This window comes from Rhinichthys klamathensis, unplaced genomic scaffold (assembly GCF_029890125.1).
Source record: "Rhinichthys klamathensis goyatoka isolate OS25496 unplaced genomic scaffold, OSU_Roscu_1.1 h1tg000254l_1, whole genome shotgun sequence".
Taxonomy (NCBI): Eukaryota; Metazoa; Chordata; class Actinopteri; order Cypriniformes; family Leuciscidae; genus Rhinichthys; species Rhinichthys klamathensis.
In genome coordinates this window covers 5,146,237-5,169,509 of record NW_026606776.1, presented here as the reverse complement: position 1 = coordinate 5,169,509, position 23,273 = coordinate 5,146,237, and the positions used below count along the sequence as shown (strand labels likewise).

The window sequence follows — 23,273 nt, the reverse complement described above, 5'->3', positions numbered from 1 at the left end:
AGTGCAGTCGGTAGCACTGTCTGAAGAGACAGGATAACCTCAACTGACTGCAAAGGCTCAAAGGAGCTTGATGCAGGGCCGTTAAGACCAGAAAGAGGTCCCAAGACGGTATGAGGTGAGGTTGAGGATGATCAACCTCCTCGCTCCTTTCAGGAACCTGATGACCAGGTCGTGTTTTCCCACAGACTTACCTTCTACTGCATCGTGATGTGCGGCGTTAGTGGCAACATACACTTTCAGGGTGAAGGGAGACAGCCTTCGCTCCAGCCTTTCTTGCAGGAAGGAGAAGACGACTCTGATCGGGCATTTACGAGGGTCTTCTCAGTGAGAACACCAAGCAATGGACAGACTACTTCAAAGCATAAGCGTGCCTCGCAGAGGGGGCTCTAGCTGAAGTAATTGTGTCTACTACTGCTGGGGGTAGGCCACTTAAGTACTCCATGCTCCATCCAGAGACCACACGTGGAGGTTCTAGAGGTCTGGACGTGGGTGCCATATGGCGCGCCATCCCTGAAAAAGCAGATCCTTCCTCAGGGGAATGCGCCAGGGAGGGATTTGTCGTGAGGAGCATCAGTTCTGGAGCATCAGCTGGACCACCTGGGGGTGGAGTCTCCACTCTCCCGGGAGTGTGAGCTGTCATGAGAGCGCATCACCCAGAATGTGAATGGCATCAAGCAACCTGAGTCGCACGGCACCTCAGCTGGTTGTTGAGACAACAACATGCCTGGACACTTGTTCTAGGGGGACTCCTAGCAGAAAAGCAAGGTCTGACCACAGGCTGAAAGTTCGGCGACAGGCCAGTGTGATTGTCGCCCGGAATGTGCCATGCCCATCTCGGGACTCGGTCGTGTAACCAGTGCTGAAGCTGTCACCACGGCCGTGGATGTCATATGGCCCAGAAGCCTCTGAAATAGTTTCAGTGGAATCGTTGTCCTGCCGTTGAACGAATTCAAGCAGTTCAGCACTGACTGAGCACGCTCGCTTGTGAGACGTGCTGTCATGGTGACCGAGTCCAACTTGATACCGAGAAAAGACATACTCTGCATGAGGGAGAGTTTGCTCTTTTCCCAGTTGACCTGATGTCCCAGATGGCTGAGGTACCTGAGCACCAAGTCTCTGTGTTAGTACAACTGGTTTTAAGTCTGCCCACTGCACTGAATCTGCCCTCTTGAGAGTCTTAAATGACATTTATCTATCCACGGACACTGGTGACTCCATGGTTCTTGTACTCTTAGATCTATCAGCAGGTTTTGACGCGGTTGACCACGCTACCCTGATTTCCAGACTAGAGTATTATGTGGGGATAAAAGGTATTGTCCTCCAGTGGTTCCAGTCCTATCTCTCTGATCGGAATTTCCTAGTCAAGTTAGGCAATTTTTCCTCTTCTTTTGCGCATTTGACCTGCGGTCTTCCTCAAGGATCTATCTTGGCATCTTCTCTCTTTTCTCTGTACATGTTACCATTGGGCACCATTCTAAGAAGACATGGGGTATGTTTTCACTGTTACGCGGATGATACCCAAATGTATTTACCAATCAAGGGGAAAGATCCATCTGCCCTTTCGTCATTACTGAGTTGCCTAGAGGAAGTTAAATCTTGGCTGGCCCAAAAATGTTTGTCTTTAAATGAAAACAAAACCGAGGTGATCGTTTTTGGGCCCACTGTAAAATCTCAGGCTGCTTCCTCCTTCGATCTAGGCAGACTATCTGCTTTTAGATCGTCAAGTGTACGGAACCTGGGTGTTTCATTAGAGTCTTTAAACTTTGACAAACAAATTTCATCTGTAATAGGCTCTAGTTTTTATCAACTTCTTCTGCTGTCTAAAGTCAAACCTTTCCTTAATCTTAAAAGTCTAGAAATGGCTGTTCATGCATTTATTACATCACGTTTAGACTACTGCAATTCAGTTTACTGCTCGATTTCAAAGTCTCAAATTGCTCGTCTTCAATTAGTGCGAAATGCTGCTGCAAGATTTATTTTTAATAGCCATAAAAGCACCCATATCACTCCTATTCTGAGGTCCCTACATTGGTTGCCCATTAATTTCAGAATTGATTTTAAAATCTTGTTATTTGTTCATAAATCTCTGCATAATAAAGCCCCCAGCTATCTATCTGAACTACTGCAACCATATACTAATTCGAGAAGTCTGAGATCGAGCGACAAAAACCTGTTATTAGTCCCACATTCCAGACTTAAACGCAGAGGGGATTGAGCTTTTTCTGTGGTCGGGCCTCGGTTGTGGAACAATTTGCCGTTAGAAATTAGGATAGCCTCTTCTAAAGACGCACTTGTTTTCCATTGCCTATATTTAGGGTTGGTTGGTTTTACTATTTTCCATTGAGTATGATATTGTTTTTTGCCACTCATGATTCTTTCCATTTTAAATTTGAGTCTGATACTGTTTTGTCACTTCTGTTTTACTATTTTATATTTGAGTCTGACACTGCTTTTCTACTCCTGTTTTAACGTTGCTCTCATTTGTGTTGTGTTAGGTATTATTTTGTTTTAATTTCTGCTGTTCTGTAAAGCACTTTGGCCAGCCAGTGGCTGTTGTAAAAATGTGCTATATAAATAAAATTAACTTGAACTTGAACTGATCTCGTGAGTGGTCCAGGATCAGCCAGTCGTCGAGATAGTTGAGGATGCAAACAACCACCTCCCGTAGAGGGGCAAGGGTGGCCTCCGCGACCTTCTTAAAGACACTGGGCAATAGGGACAGCCTGTAGGGGAGGTCCTTGTCCTGATATGCTCGCCCCTGAAACGCAAAGCGTAGGAATGATCTGTGTCGAGGGAGAATTGAGACATGAAAGTACGCCTCCTTCCGGTCGATCGCTGCAAACCAATCTTGGGGGCCAATGCATTTAAAAAGGTGTTTCTGCATAAAACCCTGACCTCATGTTGGCTGGAGGGGTTGCTTCACCTTTCTGCGGTCTGCTTCATGATGATGCCCTCTGCGACGAGAAGGCGGGGGTCTGCCAGCAGCAGGGTGGTGTAATGCAGCAGCAGACAGCCGGGGCAGGATGTGTCTTATCGCCTCTGTCTGCTTCTGTACTGCTGAGAGCTGCTGGGTCGAAGTTGTCGACATTGTCGCCGAAGAGTCAATAAAGCGAACTTTGTCAGCTTCCTTCATCTCAGCCAGGTTCAGCCAGAGATGGTGCTCCTGGACCACAAGTGTGGACATCTTCTGCCCAACAGACTGCACAGTGACTTTCGTTGCCCAGAGGGTAGCGGTCTGTCGCTGTGCGCAGCTCCTGCATCAACCCTGGATCAGAACTACCCTCATGCAGCTCATTGAGTGCCTTGGCCTGGTATACTTGCAGGGCGTGCAGGGCAGAAGCGGCCAGGTAGCAGCACTTTGCGGGCAAAGCTGCATCGCAACTGCACATTCCACCTGGGGAATCTCCACTTACCCCTTGGCCTCCCCGACCATCGAGGTTAGTGATAGGCTCCAGAATGGTTTCGGGCAGAAAAAGGTGCCTTCCAAAACTTTGTGACCTCCTCATGCACTTCTGGGAAGAAAGGCACACGAGCGTAACGCTGCTGAACAGCTACACCCGCCTTGAGAAACCAATCATCCAGCCTTGAGCATTCAGAACACTGTAGAGGCTTCCACTTGAGCCCAATGCTCACGGCGGCACGGGAAAGCATGGCCGTCTGCTCTGGATCGGACTCGAACAACGCTACTCTCCCCGAAGGGGGATACCTCTCTCAAGGTATGGGAGTCTCGATTTCAGCATTGCGATGGTCATCTTCCCGCAGTGGGTACATGACTAATCCACTAACAATGTCTCAGCGTGCTTACAACCCAGACACGTGAGACAGTGATCGTGACTGTCAGATGGGGCCAGGTAACAACCTCATCAAGAAACACATGGGTGGAATGACATCTTGAAAAAGATGCAACATCACAACCGTGTTTAATCTTTTAGAGGAAAAAACTCTTTTGGGCTGAAGTGCACTGGGGAAACGTTGCCTGCACAGCGTGTAGAAATGTTATTTTAGAGAATGCGCAGTGTGCAAGCAAGCTTTCCACAGTGTGCAAGCAACCTTTCCCCACTGCTGTCATCTCTTCCAGTGGTTTAACGGAACCAGGAAGAAGCTTCAGCAGAGCTAAAGTAAAGTAAAGTCCTGCATACTTCCTTATATATCTGAAGCACAGGGTGTGGTTTGCGATGCAAATCTTACTCGCCAAAGTCCATTGGCTTGTTCTGTACCACTTGTAGGTGATTGGGCTCTCAGACGAGATCCCAAATCGTCAGTCACTGATGTAACGTCGAAAGTGACTGACTGATAGGGAACTATCTCAGTCCTAAATTTGATATTACGTACTGATTAGTTAATCTTGCTTACAAATTAGTTAATAGTAGTAGTTGAAGTGTTAATGTAGTACCACTCATTTGTCCTGCATTACTTCCTCCTGCATAGTTACCTATTAATGCCAGACCATTATTCTAAAGTGTTACGTTAATATCAAATATCAGAAAAATTATTCCATTAACATAGATAATAATATTATATTCTCAAAAGTAAATGGTTGGGAAAGGATTGGAGAACAACCATATCTGAAACAATTCATTCATGTTTTTGTCATTGCTCCCTCTACAGGTGAACAGGGGAACATATTCACGCCGTAGTCGACTGAAGAGGTCTGATGGCAGCACCACCTCCACCAGTTTTATCCTGAGACAGGTAAAGAAATTGTCCATTTCTGGAAGTGATCAGGTAAAAAGCGATGCTCCCCTTATTTGGCTCAATTAAATTATTACTTAGAGATTAGTCACTTAAACAGTAGAAATAGTACTCAGACACATTTAATGTAGCAAACATTTACTGTCCTTATTCTTGTTTTGTTCAGATAGGCTTAATGTGCTGTGATGCATGCCTGTTAAAACCTTTTTCTCATTTTTCTTTTTCTTCCAACTCCACTATAATTTTTGTCACAGATCATAATGCAAATTTGTATAAGTGACGTTCATAATTTATTTATATAATTTATATTGAGTGTACATAAATATGAAGTATATACAATACATATTTACATCATCCAGACCTTATGTTAGATCACACTAACGTCCACTATAGAGTATGTTGATAAAAGAGGTAAAAACAGTAAAAGATTTGTTTTTATTTATGTAATATATAAATAAGTGTGTGTGTGTGTGTGGCCATATTAAACAAGTTTTAGATATGATCATTGCAAATAAAGGGGAACATACTGGAGAAAAACTGACAAATAAAGGGGAACATACTGGAGAAAAACTGACTGTACATTCAAAAGAAATAACAGAAGGAAAGAGAGAATGAGAGAGGCAGAGGGAGGCTCTCTCTCTCTCTCTCTCTCTCTCTCTCTCATAAGCGTTCACTGTCAAGGAGAACACACGTCAGCAGCAGCTCTGACTAGAAGGCTGCTCGACCAATCAGCATGCAGCTGGTCAACTGTGTCGTCAGCCTGAGATTGAGGAAGGGTTCTCTCTCTCTCTTTCTGCCTTACCCTCTCTCTCTCTCTCTGATGCGGGGAGCAGCGCCGTGCCGTGTGTGTGTGTGAGCGTGTTGCTGAGAGATGATGAAACGTCCGCGTCAGTGAGCCGTTGGGAAGCTTCTCCCTGCCTGAGGATGTGAGAGAATTGGAGGCTGAACGAGGGATCCACTCCATCCTGCAGGCCGAGCCGTCTGCACAGGCCTGCTTTCCCTCTTTCTCTCTCTCTCCATCCTTTCTCGTGAGGCATCTCTCACCCTTTTTTTCCCTCCTTGTTCTTCCTCTGTGGAGCAAGGGAATCGTCATCCCCCCATCGATTCTTTTTTTGTGGTGGTGGCTCCCTCCTCCTCCTCTTCCTCCTCCTCCTCCTCCTCCCCCTCTCTCTCCATCTCCACCACCTCCTCCTCCTCTTTTTTTCTCTATTCTTCAAGAAGACCTTTTTGGAATAGCAAACCTCCATGTATGACAATTTGTACCTGCATGGATTTGAAGACTCGGAGGCGGTGAGTTATTTTTCTCTTGATCGGAACTGGCTACGGCTATATATAGTGTTTTCCCACTGGCTATATGTGTGCGTGCGTGAGCGCGCTCGTGTGCGTGTGCCGAACACTGGCTCAGCTGTGCTGCACATACAGGGCCTGCGAGACTCAGTGTACCATGATTTTCTAAGATGCAGCCCACCAATTTCCGTGGGTGTACTATTGGGAGATGCTCATCAGAGGCTTGTGTGTATGTGTCTTTTTGTATGTGTTGTTAATAGCACACATTCCCATTGAACATTAACTCCTATTCCATATGGCGTGTTTAAAGAATCCTACAGTAAAAAAAAAAAACACGTCTCTCATTCATTTTCCAGTTTGTTTGTTTTTTTTTGGGGGGGGGGGGGGGGGGGTTTGCTTTTTTTTCAGGATTAAAATAAAATTGTAAAGCTTCATTTACTGTCTGGCTGTTAAAGGGGCAGAGCCTTATCTTGCTGATGTGTAGAATGTAATGAGTCACATGGCTTAGGCGCCCCACTTGAATGCCTTAAAATGAAATCGAGCCAGAAGTCTGGAAAAGCCATCAGGAATTGTGTGTGTATGTGTTGGAGGCCCATAGAACCCACTTTAATTCCCATCAGCTGTGTTTATATTTCAGTGTCCTATATGTATATAGACCATCTATTTAAGATACAGACTATAATCCATAATCAGGTTCCTTTGCTTTTTTGAATAAACATGGTATATGGTGTTGTGTAACTTTTTAACTAGGGCACATAAAATCATTTAAAATTTCAGTTACACTTTAGATTAGTGTCTATTTCTCACTATTTACTACAACTTTTGCGTCAATAAACTCCTAATTACTCCTTATTATTAGTAGTTGTAAAGTTTAGGTATTGGGTAGGATTAAGAGATGTAGAATATGGTCATGCAGAATAAGGCATTAATATGTGCTTAATAAGTACTAATAAACAGCCAATATCCTAGTAAAATGCATGCTAATAAGCAACTAGTTAATAGTGAGAATTGGACCCTTAACACACCAAGAACGATAACTATAAAGATTCTGAGCATGTGCTTGTCTGTCACTTTAAACGCTCAGGCTTGTTACAACAGGATGGATTCTGATTGGGTGTCTATGTTTTTATGGTTCATCAGCTGGATAAAATAGTTCTGAAAGTGATTCCAACGATATCGTTTTTCTGTGCCGTTATCGTTATAGCTGTGTTGTGGACTCTGGTATTCTTTAATATTGAGAACTATTTTAAGAACTATATCTTTACCGTTATGCTTATAGTTATCGTCATTGGTATAAATGGGCCTTTAGTGTTACCAAAATTTCAATCAGCAAGCTTAATGTTTAATAAATTTGTTTGTAGAAGTTCTGTAACTACATAGTCTGTGTTCATGACTGATTTTCTACATACTTCCAAATTGGTGTCTGGGAGAATATAATATTTGTTTACTAATAAAATGCAGACCCATTTGAACCACATTCGCTGCGCTTTGCATTGCAAACCCAGTTGAATTGTGGCTATAAAGCTTCTAAGCTTAAAAAAAAGCCTAGTTTAGTTGAAGAGAAACCTGTCTGTTTTAACTTCATTTTGGGCCATTGTTTCTCTTCATGATGTTATACATGAATCTATACAGGCCCTCCAAAGTCACTCTTCAGCAAAAAGACTGTTATCTCGTCAAAATCGAGGATGAAAGCCATTCGTTTGAATTTTCGTTTTTTGCTCACAATCATCACTTCTGCGGCGGAAGATAAGCAAACTTGTGCATTTTTTTGTTTCCCGAATCAGGCGTTTTGTGATTGGACTCACCGGCCTCAATTGGGTCCCTGCTGAAGTAAGCTTGTGTCGAGCGGCTGCCTTCAGGGAAAAAGTGTTTTGCCATAGGCAGCGTGCTGAAATTTTTTAGCCGACTGTGAGGCTTTTTCACTCTCTCTCTCTCTCTCTCTCTCTCTCTCTCAGCCTCTCTCTAATGCGATATTGACCCGATCATTCTTTTCACTGACTTGAGCTAATGTTGTTTCCAAATTGGATTAACAGAATACAGCTTCCTAGCTTCGCTTCACTTTGAGCAGTATCTCTCATTAATTAGAGGACTATGTACTTGCTGGTTGGATCTTCTTTATTATCTTAAAGGGGGAAAGTGTGAATGCCTACGGTATATATTTTTATTTAGCCGATAGGGTTCAGGTGCCTCTCTCTTGAATGTCATGGAGCCGTCTGAGGACTTCATGGAGATTTCAGGTGAAAATGTTCAGATTATGTATTGTGACGTTTTTCATGGTCCTGAGAAGCCAGCAGTGAAGGTATGTATTCTCAAAGGAAACTATCTTATGTTTTCGCATAGGAATGCTGAGAGGATATATCCTAGGGTTGAGTTTTTACTTTGGAGTAGTATTTGTACTATTGAAAACGTTTTACTATTTAGAGTAGTTGGTTGTAAAAGATACGGAAGTAATAAGGAACTTTCTCACAACTGATGGATGATGGAAACGGATGAGGAGACACGTTGTTGAAATGAATGTACAGCATTAAACGGTTTTGGAAGCTCATAAATTTATAGTTTTTGGTTTGAAGATAATGGGTTTCTATCCTGTTGATAAAGGTTTGACATATCATAGCCTGTTACTCTATTTTAGGATTCATAATGTCTATATTTGTCTCAGACAGGGACAGATGCCTCAAGGTGGGAATTACAGTCCAAATCATTTGAATGCATACTGCTTACACTCTTTTAAACTGTGAACGTTCATATTCAATTTATACAAAAATGTGTGATGACTTAAAATGGTGGGTGACATTTTACATAACAGTATCCATGTCACACATTGCACATTTGTGTAATTAATTGCTATACCAATAACAAAAGAAATTACATGTGAAATAAATGTTTATTATTACCTGGTCTATTAGTAAATCTATCTGTTATTTTTAAAGACTAATGTAGACTGGGAACAAAAGGACTTTACCTGAATTCACCTTCAGTTCACAGGTGTATTTTCTGTTTGCGTAAGGAGCGTGTATCTCTATGGGTGACAGCTCTGTCTAGTTAATAGAGGTACAGGTGGTTTTTTTGCTGACCTGTGTTTGCTGCGGTCTGAATAGGCAAACATGAGAATCACAGACGTAATGAAAATCCAGCTGACCAGACCAATGTGCATAATGACCAAGGAAGAGAGTTCAAGGCACTGTAATAAAAAAAGAATCTCTGAAAATTACGTTAATAAAACGGCAGCTGTGATGGCAGCAACTTTGCTGTAAAAATACAGTAGCAACATTTTAAGTTTTACAGATTGACCTGGGTAAAAAAAAAAAAAACTTAATTTCATTAACAATGAATACTAAATCAATGTACTAAAATCTGTTTTTATTTTTACTTTTGTAATTTCTGCATAGTGCTACACACAAACACAAAACACAATCATGGTAACACATGACACTAAACATTTAACAACATAAATGATAAGAACCATATAGACCAAAGAAACTTAATATTAACCAATTAACAGGTTTTACTGTAGCATTTTTACAGTCTTTAACCATTGCAATTGCAATTTTTTTTTTTTACAGTCCGAAGGGTCTGATCTTGTTTTTTGATGCACAAATGTGGTCAAATGTCAATATGTATTTCTACAATGGGAAAGACGGTTTCAGGTAAATCTCTTTTTTAAGTCATTCTCCGTTTTGGAAACTGGTCTTTTTTCCCACTTTTTGCACAGCTGTCCAATTCAAGGTTATTGCAGGTTTCTTAAACCCAAAACAAACATTATTGAGTTTTATATGGCAATATCCCATCCTAACTCTGACCTATAAAAACATTTTAATTTTTTTTATATTTGGCAGACGCCAAAGCAACTTGCATTGCATTCAAGGTACACATGTGATTTCCCTGGGAGTCAAACCCATGACCTTGGCATTGCTACTGCCATGTTCTGTTGATTGAGCTACAGTTTTTGATACTATACCTTTAAGACTTCTATATGTAAATGTCCTTGATTTTGATTGGTTCCACATATTTCAGACTGTCTTCCATCAGGGCAGACCAAGTATCTGAATTCTGATTAGATATCAACATGGACGAGCTAATGTTAGTGAGCTGATATTTCAGAACAACCCATTTTTGAGGTTTTCATAAGTGATCTGGGTGGACTAAGCAAGGAAAATGTCATTTTAATAACTTTTCCCATGTAAAGCATCTATATGTAAATGTCCTTGATTTTGATTGGTTCCACATATTTCAGACTGTCTTCCATCAGGGCAGACCAAGTATCTGAATTCTGATTAGATATCAACATGGACGAGCTAATGTTAGTGAGCTGATATTTCAGAACAACCCATTTTTGAGGTTTTCATAAGTGATCTGGGTGGACTAAGCAAGGAAAATGTCATTTTAATAACTTTTCCCATGTAAAGCCATTACTAGACTGCATGCATGTAAGTAATTTAGTATGTGCCTTCTGTTGGCAGGGTTCAGCTGATTCCTACACTAGCAGGCCGTCTGATTCAGATGTGTCGTTGGAGGAGGAGAGGCCGGAGGGGGGTAGTCAGGGCCGCCAGGAGCGAGAACAGCAGGCTGCACAGCAGTTGGAGAGGGCAAAGGTCAGGACAGACACAAATCACACTTACTACATATTATTATGTGGAGTTTATCATATGTAACACATGCTTTATATTGTAATGCATTACCCCAACACTGTGTGTGCGTGCGTGCGTGTAGGCTACCTACTTAACTATTTTTTGGGGACAAATTTGTACCCAGAAGTGAACAAAACCTGGAAAAATATCCAAAAACCTCCCTTTAATGACGTCCTCATTTGTAAATCTGGTATAAAAATGAAGTAATTAAAGGTTTTTATAAAAATGCAGAAAGTTTTGTGTGATGAGTTGTTTTTAGGGGTAGGGTTAGTGTAAGGGGATAGAATTTACAGTTTGGACAGTATAAAACCATTACGTCTATGGAATGTCCCCATTTAGATGTAAACGTGCGTGTGTGTGGTTTGTGTGTATTCTTTATTTTTTTATATATTTATTTTGTTTTTAATTCTAACAACATCGACCTCCAGGCCAAAGCGGTGGCCTTTGCCGTGAAGACAAATGTCAGTTACTGTGGTGCGCTGGATGAAGATGTGCCTGTGCCAGGAACTGCCATCTCATTCGATGCAAAAGACTTCCTGCACATCAAAGAGGTACTGTGGTCTGGTGGCCCATTAGTGAAAGGGTCACTACTGACTCATTGATGACTTTGAATATAGAAAAAAAAATCCAGTCAAAATTCATTACTAAAACTGGTATCATTGGTCAAACGCTAAGTTTTTCCAAGCTTTTATTTCTTTTGTCCTTTCTCTGTTCCATATGCAGAAGTTTAATAATGACTGGTGGATTGGGAGGCTGGTGAAAGAAGGCTGTGAGATTGGTTTTATCCCCAGTCCCCTGAAGCTGGAGAATATCAGAGCACAGCTGGAACAGAAGAAAAGCCGCGTACAAGGGTAAGCAGACACAGAACATTCTTACCTAGTTGATGGAGCATTTGATTTTCCACAACCTCTTGGTCCTTAATAATCTGTCTGTTCTTATAATATTCTCTTCTTCTTTTTTTTAATCAACCTGGCTATGAAATCTTGGAGAATCTTCCAAAAATGTGCACCACTTCATATTTCTAGGCTCATTTTTATATGTAATTTGATCCATTATTAAAAACATGTTTTCGATGCCCTTTTGAATCTGTAGAAAACCAAATGCTCTGTAGGTGCTATTCTGTAGATACTATAGATTGTTGATGTAGAAACAGAATATTGCATATTAGTCACTGCATGCCTTATTTTAGGACACAATAGACATTTTTAAATATATACTATATATCCCAGTCTGTACACCTTGCTATTAAATAAGTGTTGTGGGTTTCAAGAACAGAGGTGGCCTTTTAAAGAAAGTGTACTTTTGCCGCTGTAAATATGGGAGAATAGCATTGAAATTTAAAACCAGAGGGTATTGTGGATTTTCCTGAATTGTTACCCTTTATTTTTTCACCATTTCTATGCAATGTAATCTGGACTGTTATCTTTGCCAAATACATCATGACTTGAATTTGACCCCAGATAATACATTTAATCACAGTTTACTGTTCTTTCATTGCATGTCTTCGCTCCAGTAATGCAGTACCAGAGTACTCAACAGTATCAGTATCAACATCGATATCTAGTCCACAGTGCAGTTTATTCTGGCCAAGAACCACCCACTTAAACTGTCTGTTTGAAAAATAAGAGCATTCAATCATCATTTGTTTTTGTTTTTGTTTTTGTTTTTGTTTTGTTTTGTTTTGTTTTGTTTTGTTTTGTTTTGTTTTGTTTTGTTTTTGTTTTGTTTTGTTTTTTGTCTTTGTCATTGTTTTTGTTTGATATTTGTCTTTGTTTAATTTTGCTTTGTTTTGATTGTTGAATGTTTGATGTGTTAAATATAAATCAATAATACAAAAATAGAGAGTGTTACAAAATAGTAACCCTTTCAAATAATGGCACCACAGTCTGTGCAAGTTGTTGTAGAACTAGAGCTGAATAATATAGTAATAAATACAGATTTTATTTTCCCCCATGGACATAACTCTGAAAAAAAACAGAATATACTATTGTGCACAAGGATATACTTTTTTAGTGTCTCACTTGAATATCTTTTAAAGATGTTAAGGTATGAACCTCCTACACTTTGTTTATTGTGGCAGCCTGGTACTATATAAACTCTTTTTTTTTCCAGGAAGACTGATAAAAATGTTTGCACAGTGGAAATTGCGTTGAGGCTAATTAGATTTGAGCTTCGAATTTTGGAGAGCTCTTGCCATTTTTGTATAAAATATGCATCAGACCTGGTCCATGGGTGGAATGTCTGATGCTGAGACTACCAGATGAGAGACCCAGCATCAAATTATGAGGCAGTTTACTTGAGACTTGAAATACAGTGGAATTTTGAGATTGTTTGACATCTGATTTGTTGAAAACTGGGTATCAGGTTAGGTGACACCAGCTCGCAGTTTGAAATCGGATGACTGACCCTCAAACCCAGGTGACTATCGATAACAATTCTACATGCAGCATCAGTTCTAGGTCACAGTACATGGACAATGACATAGAATCAGTGTGGGTCTGACCAGGTCTTATGCATTAGCTATTAGAACTTCGAGATTATAGCATTTAGTATTAAGATTTAGAGTAGTCCGCTTGTGTGTTTGGACACGCAGACTAAAAATGTTCTATCTCTTTCTCTGTTTGTCTGCTCATTTCTTTAGTAAGTCCAGTGGAAGCTCGTCCTCCAGTTTGGGGGATGTGATGTCATCAGGTGAGCCAGTGATTTGGTGGGGGTGGGGGTGGGGCTTTAGGAGATGGGGGTGGGGTTTCAGGAATCTCCCCGAAAATAAAACGGAATCGTAGGCAATTCGTCAGTGGATGATTTTACTTCAACACTGTCCTGCGTAAGGCTAAAGATCAATCGAGCAGCTTCTTGTGAGCATGGGACAGTGGACCATGAATGACTTGAATGGCATTCTCAAATTTGAAGAACTTGACCGTGCTTTATTCTGACTTTCCTTTTTTTTCCCTCTCTTTGTACAGGGAAGCAGAAACAGAAAGTGGTAAGTGTGTCCACAGGATGGAAGAATCCCCACCTAACCTTCCCGTCCAGTCACTGAGGAGACTGTCACCGCTGTCTTAAACACAAATTCCTCTCAAGTTAAACTAAACTCGTGCTTAAAAACTAGTTGACGTATTGAGCTGATATTATGTAAGCATTGTCCTTTACGCTGTGCTTTGTTATTTGCCTATGATCTCATATGCAGACTGAACACGTGACTCCCTATGATGTTGTGCCTTCCATGAGGCCTGTGGTGCTGGTTGGTCCATCCCTGAAAGGATATGAGGTGGGTTGTCTCAAATGATGTTGAGGTGTATCATCATCAAACGGAAAAATGCTTTCGTCACAGATCAATCTGGAGAGTTTTTACAAGGCGAATCAGCGAAGTCATCATAAAATAACATTGAGCAGAAAATTCCCCCGTCAAGGCCGTAGAGCTGACGTTCTTTGTTTATGACTTGCTGCCCGTCTGTGTGTGCGCATCTTGCGTTATTGATACCAGCAAAATATAATATCTATTCCAGTCTCTCCATCTCCTCACACAGAGAAAACAAAAACATACTCCTCCTCTCCGCCGTTCTGTTACCACGGCAACAACCTTCCGGGGTCCAGGAGACGTCAGTGCTAGAAAGTAGAGCACGGTTTGAAATTAGAAAGAGACAGAAAAGGGAAACGGTGATGGAGGGAGGAAATCTGTGAGAGAAAGAAAGAAGGCAAAATGAATAAGGAAAACAAGCTCCTTTATAAGGCGTAACTAGATGCAGGTTTGCTTTATTGTAAGGATTTCATTTATTCACGCAGCTGCTTGGTGTTTAAATTACAGTGATTTGTTTTAAGTTTATGCATTGATGAGGCAGGTATGTGTCCTTAAAACAAAATTAAATGTTTAGCTCTGTTCCAAAAACTGCCTTGCTGCCTATATGCGCAAATGTCTTGTAAGGCATGGACCCTTATAAGTGACCAATTTGGAATGCTTAACATATGTGGCACACAAATAGCACTTTGCACAGGAGACTACCAATTGATAAACAGTAGGGTTTTAGGAGTAAAAATCCCATTCGTTTTCTCAATACGGGGATTGATTTTAAACGATAACTCGTAAACCTTTAAAGACAGACCAACTGTGAGCTACATGGTTGTTAATAGATGGTACATGCTTTTGTTCAAGCCATCAGCCTGCATTATTTCAACTTTTTTTAAATAATTGATCAATAATTGTTCAACAGCAGAATTCCTGGTGAAAAACTACATTACCCATGATTCTGTAAATAAATCTCCACCAATCAGAAAACCATATAGTTTTATATTTCTGTGTTTATTTTAATGCTTCATGGGATTTAAAGCTTATAAAGCTATGTAGTTTTGTACCTTTGTCTATTTTGTCTGAAATAATTATTTGCTTTAAATAAAAAGCTTTCCCTATGAGAAAAATGAATGGGAAAATACGCCAGGAACCAAGGCTGCTGAAAATGTAGGCGGGCTTAGTTCCACTCTTATTTCAATCGAGTTTGACGTTAACATGTTGCTCAGCTACAGTAGTACAATACCTTAAGCATTACCAAGGCACACGCAAACATTGTTTTAGAACAGAGCAAATGTTATTATTTAAATATGAAATTGTTATATAAATATGTATTTAAGTTTAGATGTTTTAAAAATACGCTTCATATCTTTGGTACAGGTCACTGATATGATGCAGAAAGCTCTTTTTGACTACTTGAAACACCGGTTTGATGGCAGGTAAGTAACAAAAGTGGTTTATAGGTCATTTGAAAATATCATCTTCCTGCACAACTCTTGTAAAAGATGGAGATTGTTACAAACAGGGTGTCTGATATGTTATAATTACAGATTTGCACTGCAGCTAACTATAGATCATGTATTTATCGTCCTAGGATAACTATCACACGTGTGACAGCAGACATCTCACTGGCAAAGAGATCAGTGCTTAACAATCCCAGCAAGAGAGCCATTATTGAGCGCTCAAATACCAGATCCAGTCTTGGTAAGATATAGAGAGAGCCTAAACATAACTGACAAAGGGTTATTAAAGAAATATTTAAATTTAAATTAAATACAGGTTAAATTTAAAGTGCCCCTATTATGCTTTTTCGGATTTCACCTTGCATGTTGTAAATATAAAAGTTCTGCAAATTTTCAAAAATCAAAGTGCATGATAAATGAAGTTATTGCCCAACACTGAACTGACTTCAGCTGAACAATGACCCTATTTTCTTTTTAGAGATGCTTTACAGCCAAATTAAACTCTGTTTGTATCATTGAATCATTACTTTCCTGTTGATCACTGTAAAGCTGCTTTTAAACGATCTGTATTGTTGAAAGCACTATAAAAATAAAGTTGACTTGACTTCTTAACTCCCATAAGAAAGAACTGATTCTGAACTGCCTTAAACGAGTCGTCGGTAATTCCAGTCTTACTTCCTGCACGAACCTACGTAGGTTTGTAAGAAATTTGCATAATGTCAGCTTATGGTCTTCATTGGCTGCCCGTGAACGTCTACTTTGACCCGCCCTCAAATACTGTAGTTGTAGCTGAGGCCTGGAAGATTTTGGTTTGTTTTGTCAAGAAGACATGTTAAGAAGGCGCTGTTTTCTGCGCTGTGAATCAACTTTGCATGCACTTCCAAAGGATGAGGACTCAGGATCGAATTGATACAGTAAAACCGACACCATTGTTAGTGTTCGTATCACTGTGTATAAGTGCTGAGGAAGCCTCCGGTGTTGAAATTCAGATATAGTAATGGGCATTTCATTTCCAACACGTGCTGTAAGCAGTAGACCAATCACAACAGACTGGGCTATCTGACCAATCAGAGCAGAGTAGGCTCTCGGAAAGGAGGGGTTTAGAGAAACTGAATCCTTTATCGAACCGTTTCAGACACCGTAAGAAAAGTGGTAATGCTGCAATGTATATTATGAGAAAATGAAAGTGTATTTTGCCATTGGATGCATGTAAACCTATTGTAGGAGACCTCCAAAATGAAATTAGGAACCTTTAAAATAGCATAATAGGGGCACTTTAATCCAACATACTGCGATCAAATGCAATATACAATCATATACACCATATTCTCAAATGACAAAATTAATCACTTCCAAGTCCTGTTTTTTTTCTATTAGAGTGCAAACTTTAAACTAATATCTAACTCTCCGTGTGATATGCATGTACAGCTGAGGTACAGAGCGAGATTGAGCGCATATTTGAACTAGCTCGCTCACTCCAGCTGGTTGTGCTGGATGCAGACACCATCAACCATCCTGCTCAGCTGTTGAAGACTTCACTAGCACCCATCATCGTCCATGTCAAAGTGTCCTCGCCAAAGGTGCGACATACAGAGACGCTCCTGTGTCATGGTTTTAGTGTTTTACTAGGAAAAAGATCAAACTTCAAAATTGCTGTGTAACCAACTCTTCTGTTCTGTAGGTCCTCCAGCGGCTCATCAAGTCCAGAGGAAAGTCGCAGAGTAAACATCTCAATGTACAGCTCGTAGCAGCAGATAAACTAGCACAGTGTCCTCCGGTGCGTCTTCCTTTCCGTACAAACCTAAACACACATATGGATGGAAAATACAGAAAAGACTCCAGCTTTATGCATTTTTAACCTCAACCTCACCACTTTATTTCCATAGTCCACTTTAGCTTTAAATAACTATAGGTAACTTTGCAACTAAATGTCAATTAACTCTCATTAGAGTATTAGTAGACTGTTAGGTTAGGGTTAGTAGAATAAGTTGACATGTACTTGCAAAGTTTTACTTATAGTCAGTAGAATGTCTGTTGGGGACCATTAAAATAAAGTGCTCCAGACAGTCTACTAATACTCTGACTGGTAGTTGAAATGTAGTAGCAAAGTTACTTATATTTAGTAAAATGTCTAAAGTGGACTATCGAAATAAAGTCTTGCCCATCACTCTAATACTTTGTCAATATTCTTGAATGTGTTTCCTTTTTTCAACAGGAGATGTTTGACATCATCTTGGACGAGAATCAGTTGGAAGACGCATGCGAGCACCTGGCGGAGTATCTTGAGGCGTACTGGAAGGCCACCCACACCTCCAGCAGTACCCCACTCAACCCTCTGCTGGGCAGGAACCTCGGCCCTGCTGCCCTGGCCCCTTACACTACGTCTGCCATATCCGGCCTGCAGGTGCGCAGTCACACACGCACATCACACACAGGTGGCTACTTAAAGGGTTAGTTCACCCCAAAAATTCCCGTAAGACTTCCGTTCAACATCGGGAACACAAATTAAGAAATTTTTGATGAAATCTGAGAGCCGGCTCACTCCTTCATAGGCTGCTAGGTAATTGCATCTTCCGGGCCAGAAAAGTTAGTAAAAACATCGTTAAAATAGTCCAAGTGACTACAGTGGCTCAACCTTAAAGGGATAGTTCACTTTGAAATTAATTTTTGGTATGTTTTAGCTTACCTCAAGGGCATCCAAGATGTAGGTGTCTTTGTTTCCGCAGTAGTTTCAATTTTGATATTTTTAGGTCAAACCGTTCTTGTCTGTCAGTCATATAATGCAGGTCTATGGTCACTTCCTCAAAGAGCATGCACAGAGAAGTCCAAATTAAACATGATTTAATGACTCGTAAATGTAAGAACACATTGATGGCCTAAGACACGAAACGAAACGCCGGAAAGCGCCGGAAGTGATCTCTCGCGCGTGTACGTCACTCATTGTTTACACAGAACAGAGATTGTAGGTAAGACGGCTAATTAAAATGGTACTAATTTGCGCTTATCCGGGATGTTTAAACCGTCGTAAAAGAAAACAATTAAAAAAATAAAAAATAAAACAATTGTATGAGTGACGTACACGCGCGAGAGAGCACTCCCGGCGCTTTCCGGCGCTTGCCGGAAAGACCGAAGCGCCCGCGCCCACGCCCTCAGATCACTTGGACGTGGCTGTGTTTACAAGAGGTAAAAACGATATAAATACTGTTCGTTTTCTCACACAAACTGCTTGTTTCATGTCTTAGGCCATCAATGTGTACTTACATTTACGAGTCATTAAATCATGTTTAATTTGGACTTCTCTGTGCATGCTCTTTGAGGTGGAGACCATAGACCTGCATTATATGACTGACAGACAAGAACGGTTTGACCTAAAAATATCTAAATTGAAACTACTGCGGAAACAAAGACACCTACATCTTGGATGCCCTTGAGGTAAGCTAAAACATACCAAAAATTAATTTCAAAGTGAACTATCCCTTTAAGTTTATCAAGCGACGAGAATACTTTTTGTGCGCAAAAAAACCCCCAAAATAACGACTTTATTCAACTTTTCATTTTCGTCCTTGAGGGCCTCTGACGTGAGTTCACGAGAGCGCCACGACGCATGCGCGAGAACTGAGAAGATGACGCTCACGATCATTTTATGGGAAAGTGTGAAAGGAAAGCCATTCATTTTGAGGCATTGGTAAGGCACTATTACGTTTTCTCGTTGGTTTCTCACAAACGATTCGGACATCCAGGAAATGCACACTTTAGAACCATTTTAAACACTACATCGAGACCCATCTGTGTTATCTTCTTAGTTCTCGCGCATGCGTCGTGGCGCTCTCGTGAACTCACGTCAGAGGCCCACACGGAGGAAAATGAATAGTTGAATAAAGTCGTTATTTTTGTTTGTTTTTTGCGCACAAAAAGTATTCTCGTCGCTTGTTAATCTTGTTTTTACTAACTTTTCTGGCCCGGCAGAATGAAATTGCCAAGCAGCCTATGAAGGAGTGAGCCGCCAGATTTAAAGGGTTAGTTCACCCAAAAATGAAAATTCTGTCAGTAATTACTCACCCTCATGTTGTTCCAACCCCGTAATACTTTCGTTCATCTTCGGAACACAAATTAAGATATTTTTTATTAATTCTGAGAGCTGGATCACTCCTCCATAGGCTTCTTAAGGGATCGAATCTGGCCGGCCCAAAAGTTATGAAAGACATCGTTAAAATAGTCCGAGTGACTACAGTGGCTCAACCATAAGTTTATCAAGCGACGAGAATACTTTTTGTGCGTAAAAAACAAACAAAAATAACGACTTTATTCAACTATTCATTTCCTTCTCTGTACGGCCGTGATATTTCACGTAGTGAAACTACGCAAAGCTTCTAGGTTGCACGTCACGCATCACACACATGACCAGCGTCGGCCAATAGTGAGCCTACGTGTGACGTGCAACCTAGAAGCTTTGCGCAATATCACTACGTGAAATATCACGGCCCACAGAGAAGGAAATGAATAGTTGAATAAAGGTCGTTATTTTTGTTTGTTTTTTGTGCACAAAAAGTATTCTCGTCGCTTGATAAACTTAAGATTGAGCCACTGTAGTCACTCGGACTATTTTAACGATGTCTTTCATAACTTTTGGGCCGGCCAGATTCGATCCCTCAAGAAGCCTATGGAGGAGTGATCCAGCTCTCAGAATTAATAAAAAATATCTTAATTTGTGTTCCGAAGATGAACGAAAGTATTACAGGGTTGGAACAACATGAGGGTGAGTAATTACTGACAGAATTTTCATTTTTGGGTGAACTAACCCTTTAATCAAAAATATATTAATTTGTGAAGATGAAAGAAAGTCTTACGGGGTTGGAACAAGATGAGGGTGAGTAATTACTGACAGAATTTTCATTTTTGAACTAACCCTTTAACACATAGGGCCAGATTTACTAAAGGGGGCAAGTTACCATGAGAGCACAATTCCAAAAAAAGCGCCGGTGGGAGTGGAAAGTTCTGCGTGTGATCTACTGACGACGTGCAAATTAAAGAACAAATTAAAGGTCATTTTCATAATGACAAACGCAATATACCAATTAGCGTCTGGTTTAAGACATGCTTTTTTGGGTGGTAAATAATGACACAAATACCAGTAAATTGACTTGCACAAATTTATAATTAAACCATCATATTTAAAAATATGATATTAATCATATTGTATAATAAAATATTTATTGTTACTACTGTTAATCTATGTGAAATTGTTATGGGATCTCCTTAATAATTCTTGCTTTCAGAATCTTTTTGAAATAATTTTGCTTCTGTATTTTTAAAATATATATTTTATATTAACATATTTTAATGACAGTATATTTAAAAAGAATTGTTTTATTTATCAAAATAAACAGAAAATAGTACAAACTTTGCTAAAGTTGTCGTTTTGAACAAGTATTAACTTAGACATTATTTCAAACATATTATTTTACCTAATGTATTTCTATAAATAATATGTGCCTTTTGCCCCACTCTGGTGAGCCTTTCATTTACTCACCCTCAAGATGTTCCAAACCTGCTTTCTTCTGCTGAACACAAAACAAGGTATTTTGAAGAATGTCGGTAACTATTTTATCCATACTATGGAAGTCAATGATGTCCATCAACTGTTTGGTTACCGACATTCTTCAAATGATCTTCTTTTGTGTTCAGCAGAAGAAAGAATTTCCCTTTGTGTTGTGAGCATAAATAGCGTTTTTTTATATATATATATATAGGGTACAATGGGGCCAAAGGCACACCTCAAGAAAAATGTGCTTTTCACTACTCCCATTTTCATTTTTGGGTGAACTATCCCTTTTAGTATCAGTGCTGGTTCTTACTTTATTTGGTACTTGTACATCAGAATCAACAGGGACAAAAAACACGGCACGCCAACCACACCGGGGACAACTCCACCCCCAACGAACGGCGCAACCTGATGACCTCAGATGAGAACTACCACAACGAGCGAGCGCACAAGGGACGGAACCGGGGCTCCTCTGGCTCTCAGCACGGCGGCAGCGGTCGAGACCACCACTACATGGAAGAGCAGCAGGGCTACCAGGACCCCTACCAGGACACCTACAAGCCCCACCGCAACCGCAGTTCCCCAGGCAGCTACAGCCAGGACTCACGACACCGGCTCTGAGCCACCCTGCCCCGTTTCGTCCTCCAAGCCTGAGCCACAGAGCCACCGAGCCAAAATGGCTTCTGTCCACAATTGTATACATCTTCCATTATGTTTTCCTTTTGTTAGGGTCTCTTGAGCTACAAAGCAGAAACTGTTTAGCCCCTCCTGAACCTTCGCCATCTGACCAAAGCCTGCATTTCCACCTGCTTATTCGAGGCTCAATGTGTCTGCCTGGGGAAAGAGGACCTTTTAACATGCAATTGGAGACAGTTGTTATGCTTTCACATGTTAATATGCTTGTTGACTTTTTGTTTTTTGTCTATTCTGTTGCAAAAAGGCAGGTTTTCCTTCTTCCAAGCAACCATTTAACTTCAAAATGGAATTGAATGATTGGTTGGCCCTTAAAAGCAAATATTCTGTGAAGCTAGCAATAGCAGAGAATCGGAGAGTTTCAAAGGGTGTATGCAGGATCCCTGAAAACCGAATAAGGAGCTCAGTTAGTCTTTATGTCATTATTGCCAGCATGTTACCTGACCGCATGCTTCCCTTGTCATTAGTGCATAAACTTGAGCGGACAGACCAATAAGCAGGACCCCGAGAAAGTGGCTGCCAAACTGGAACATTTCAGTAATAATGTAACACAAACCTACTGCCAGCTGTCTTTTGTTACAGAAAATGGAATCTTAAATACAAAGATCTTTGGAGTTTTCCAAAGCCTCGAAATCTTAGGCGGAGGAATTTCCACATAACTTCTGCCGTAAACAGCAGGAATCTCAGATTCAGCCACAGACAGCCACTCATCTGTGCAGTTTAGCATGACGCACTGCATCCAGTGCCATGGACTCGTTTCGTGCCAGGCATTCATTTCCAGTTAGAAAAGACAGCTTAAAGAGATGCATAACATAGGAATGCTGAAGAACAAAAATGTCGCTGTGATCTAGTCCTCAGTAGAGTTAGCAAGACTTTTTATGATTCATTTTCATAATTTAATGGCAGAAATGATGGCACTTTGGTACATCCATCTTTTCTCTAAAAAATACCATTAAAGACCTCAACACTAAATGTAACTCTAGAACGAAAAGGTTAGTTTAGTTCTGATTCTTTAGGAGTGACCCTGTTCTCCACCCTGCCAACTGCAGCAGCTGCCATCCAGATCTCAAATACTTACAAACTAAACCCGCAAAGTGTCGTTTTTCTGATCATACGTTTTTCAGGGTGAAAGGGACTGGCCAAGGACAAGTAGATCCTCATATGGAAGCAGTTCACTCCTGGACCTGAAACTTACAGACACAAGGCCTTGGCAGACCATGGAGTTCCTAGCCTGCATATTCTCGCCTTATTAATTTATGCTAGTTTGTGCATTTTCAAAAGAATACATTTTAAAGAAAAAATAAACTCTGAAAAACGAAGGGCCGCAACGAGTACATTCTGTATGCATTTGTCTATGAGCATGCTTCTCTGTTAATTATATAATGAGGATGAATGAACATGAGGAATTTGGCAGTCGATGCCAAAAGTGGACTAAACAAAAAATCTGAAACCTCTGAATTTGCTGCCTGAGACAATCAGATGGAACTTCTCTGTAAAACCGGAACGTTGTTCATCCCTTCCCATCATCCTGCTCTCTCCCGTTTCACAGCAGCTTCATCTGAGCTCCAGATAAAAGAATAAAAATGTGTCAATTTTTCCTTTTTTTTTTGTGAAAGTTGAAAATTGAAGATGGAAATGCAAAATTGCATGCATATCATTTTAATTTATTACAAATTTGAAAGAAA

The 23,273-nt window shown here is 40.4% G+C and overlaps 1 protein-coding gene across 3 annotated transcripts in view; it reads left to right on the top strand.

The window, feature by feature from the left end:
• The window catches only part of cacnb4b (calcium channel, voltage-dependent, beta 4b subunit), a 32,129-nt gene extending 9,619 nt beyond the window's left edge, over positions 1-22,510 (top strand). The window contains exons 2-14 of one of the 3 annotated variants that reach the window (XM_056266835.1): positions 4,609-4,692; positions 10,440-10,571; positions 11,036-11,158; positions 11,331-11,458; positions 13,249-13,298; positions 13,571-13,590; positions 13,795-13,875; positions 15,271-15,329; positions 15,485-15,594; positions 16,782-16,933; positions 17,035-17,130; positions 17,569-17,757; positions 21,232-22,510. In XM_056266835.1, coding sequence (XP_056122810.1) covers positions 4,609-4,692; positions 10,440-10,571; positions 11,036-11,158; positions 11,331-11,458; positions 13,249-13,298; positions 13,571-13,590; positions 13,795-13,875; positions 15,271-15,329; positions 15,485-15,594; positions 16,782-16,933; positions 17,035-17,130; positions 17,569-17,757; positions 21,232-21,516 — 1,509 coding nt within the window. In that variant the 3' untranslated portion in view covers positions 21,517-22,510. Of the gene's footprint in view, positions 1-4,608; positions 4,693-5,463; positions 5,983-10,439; positions 10,572-11,035; positions 11,159-11,330; positions 11,460-13,248; positions 13,299-13,570; positions 13,591-13,794; positions 13,876-15,270; positions 15,330-15,484; positions 15,595-16,781; positions 16,934-17,034; positions 17,131-17,568; positions 17,758-21,231 lie in introns of those variants that run through there. The other 2 variants (XM_056266837.1, XM_056266836.1) reach the window with 2 other exon arrangements.
• The last annotated feature ends 763 nt before the right edge of the window (positions 22,511-23,273 follow it).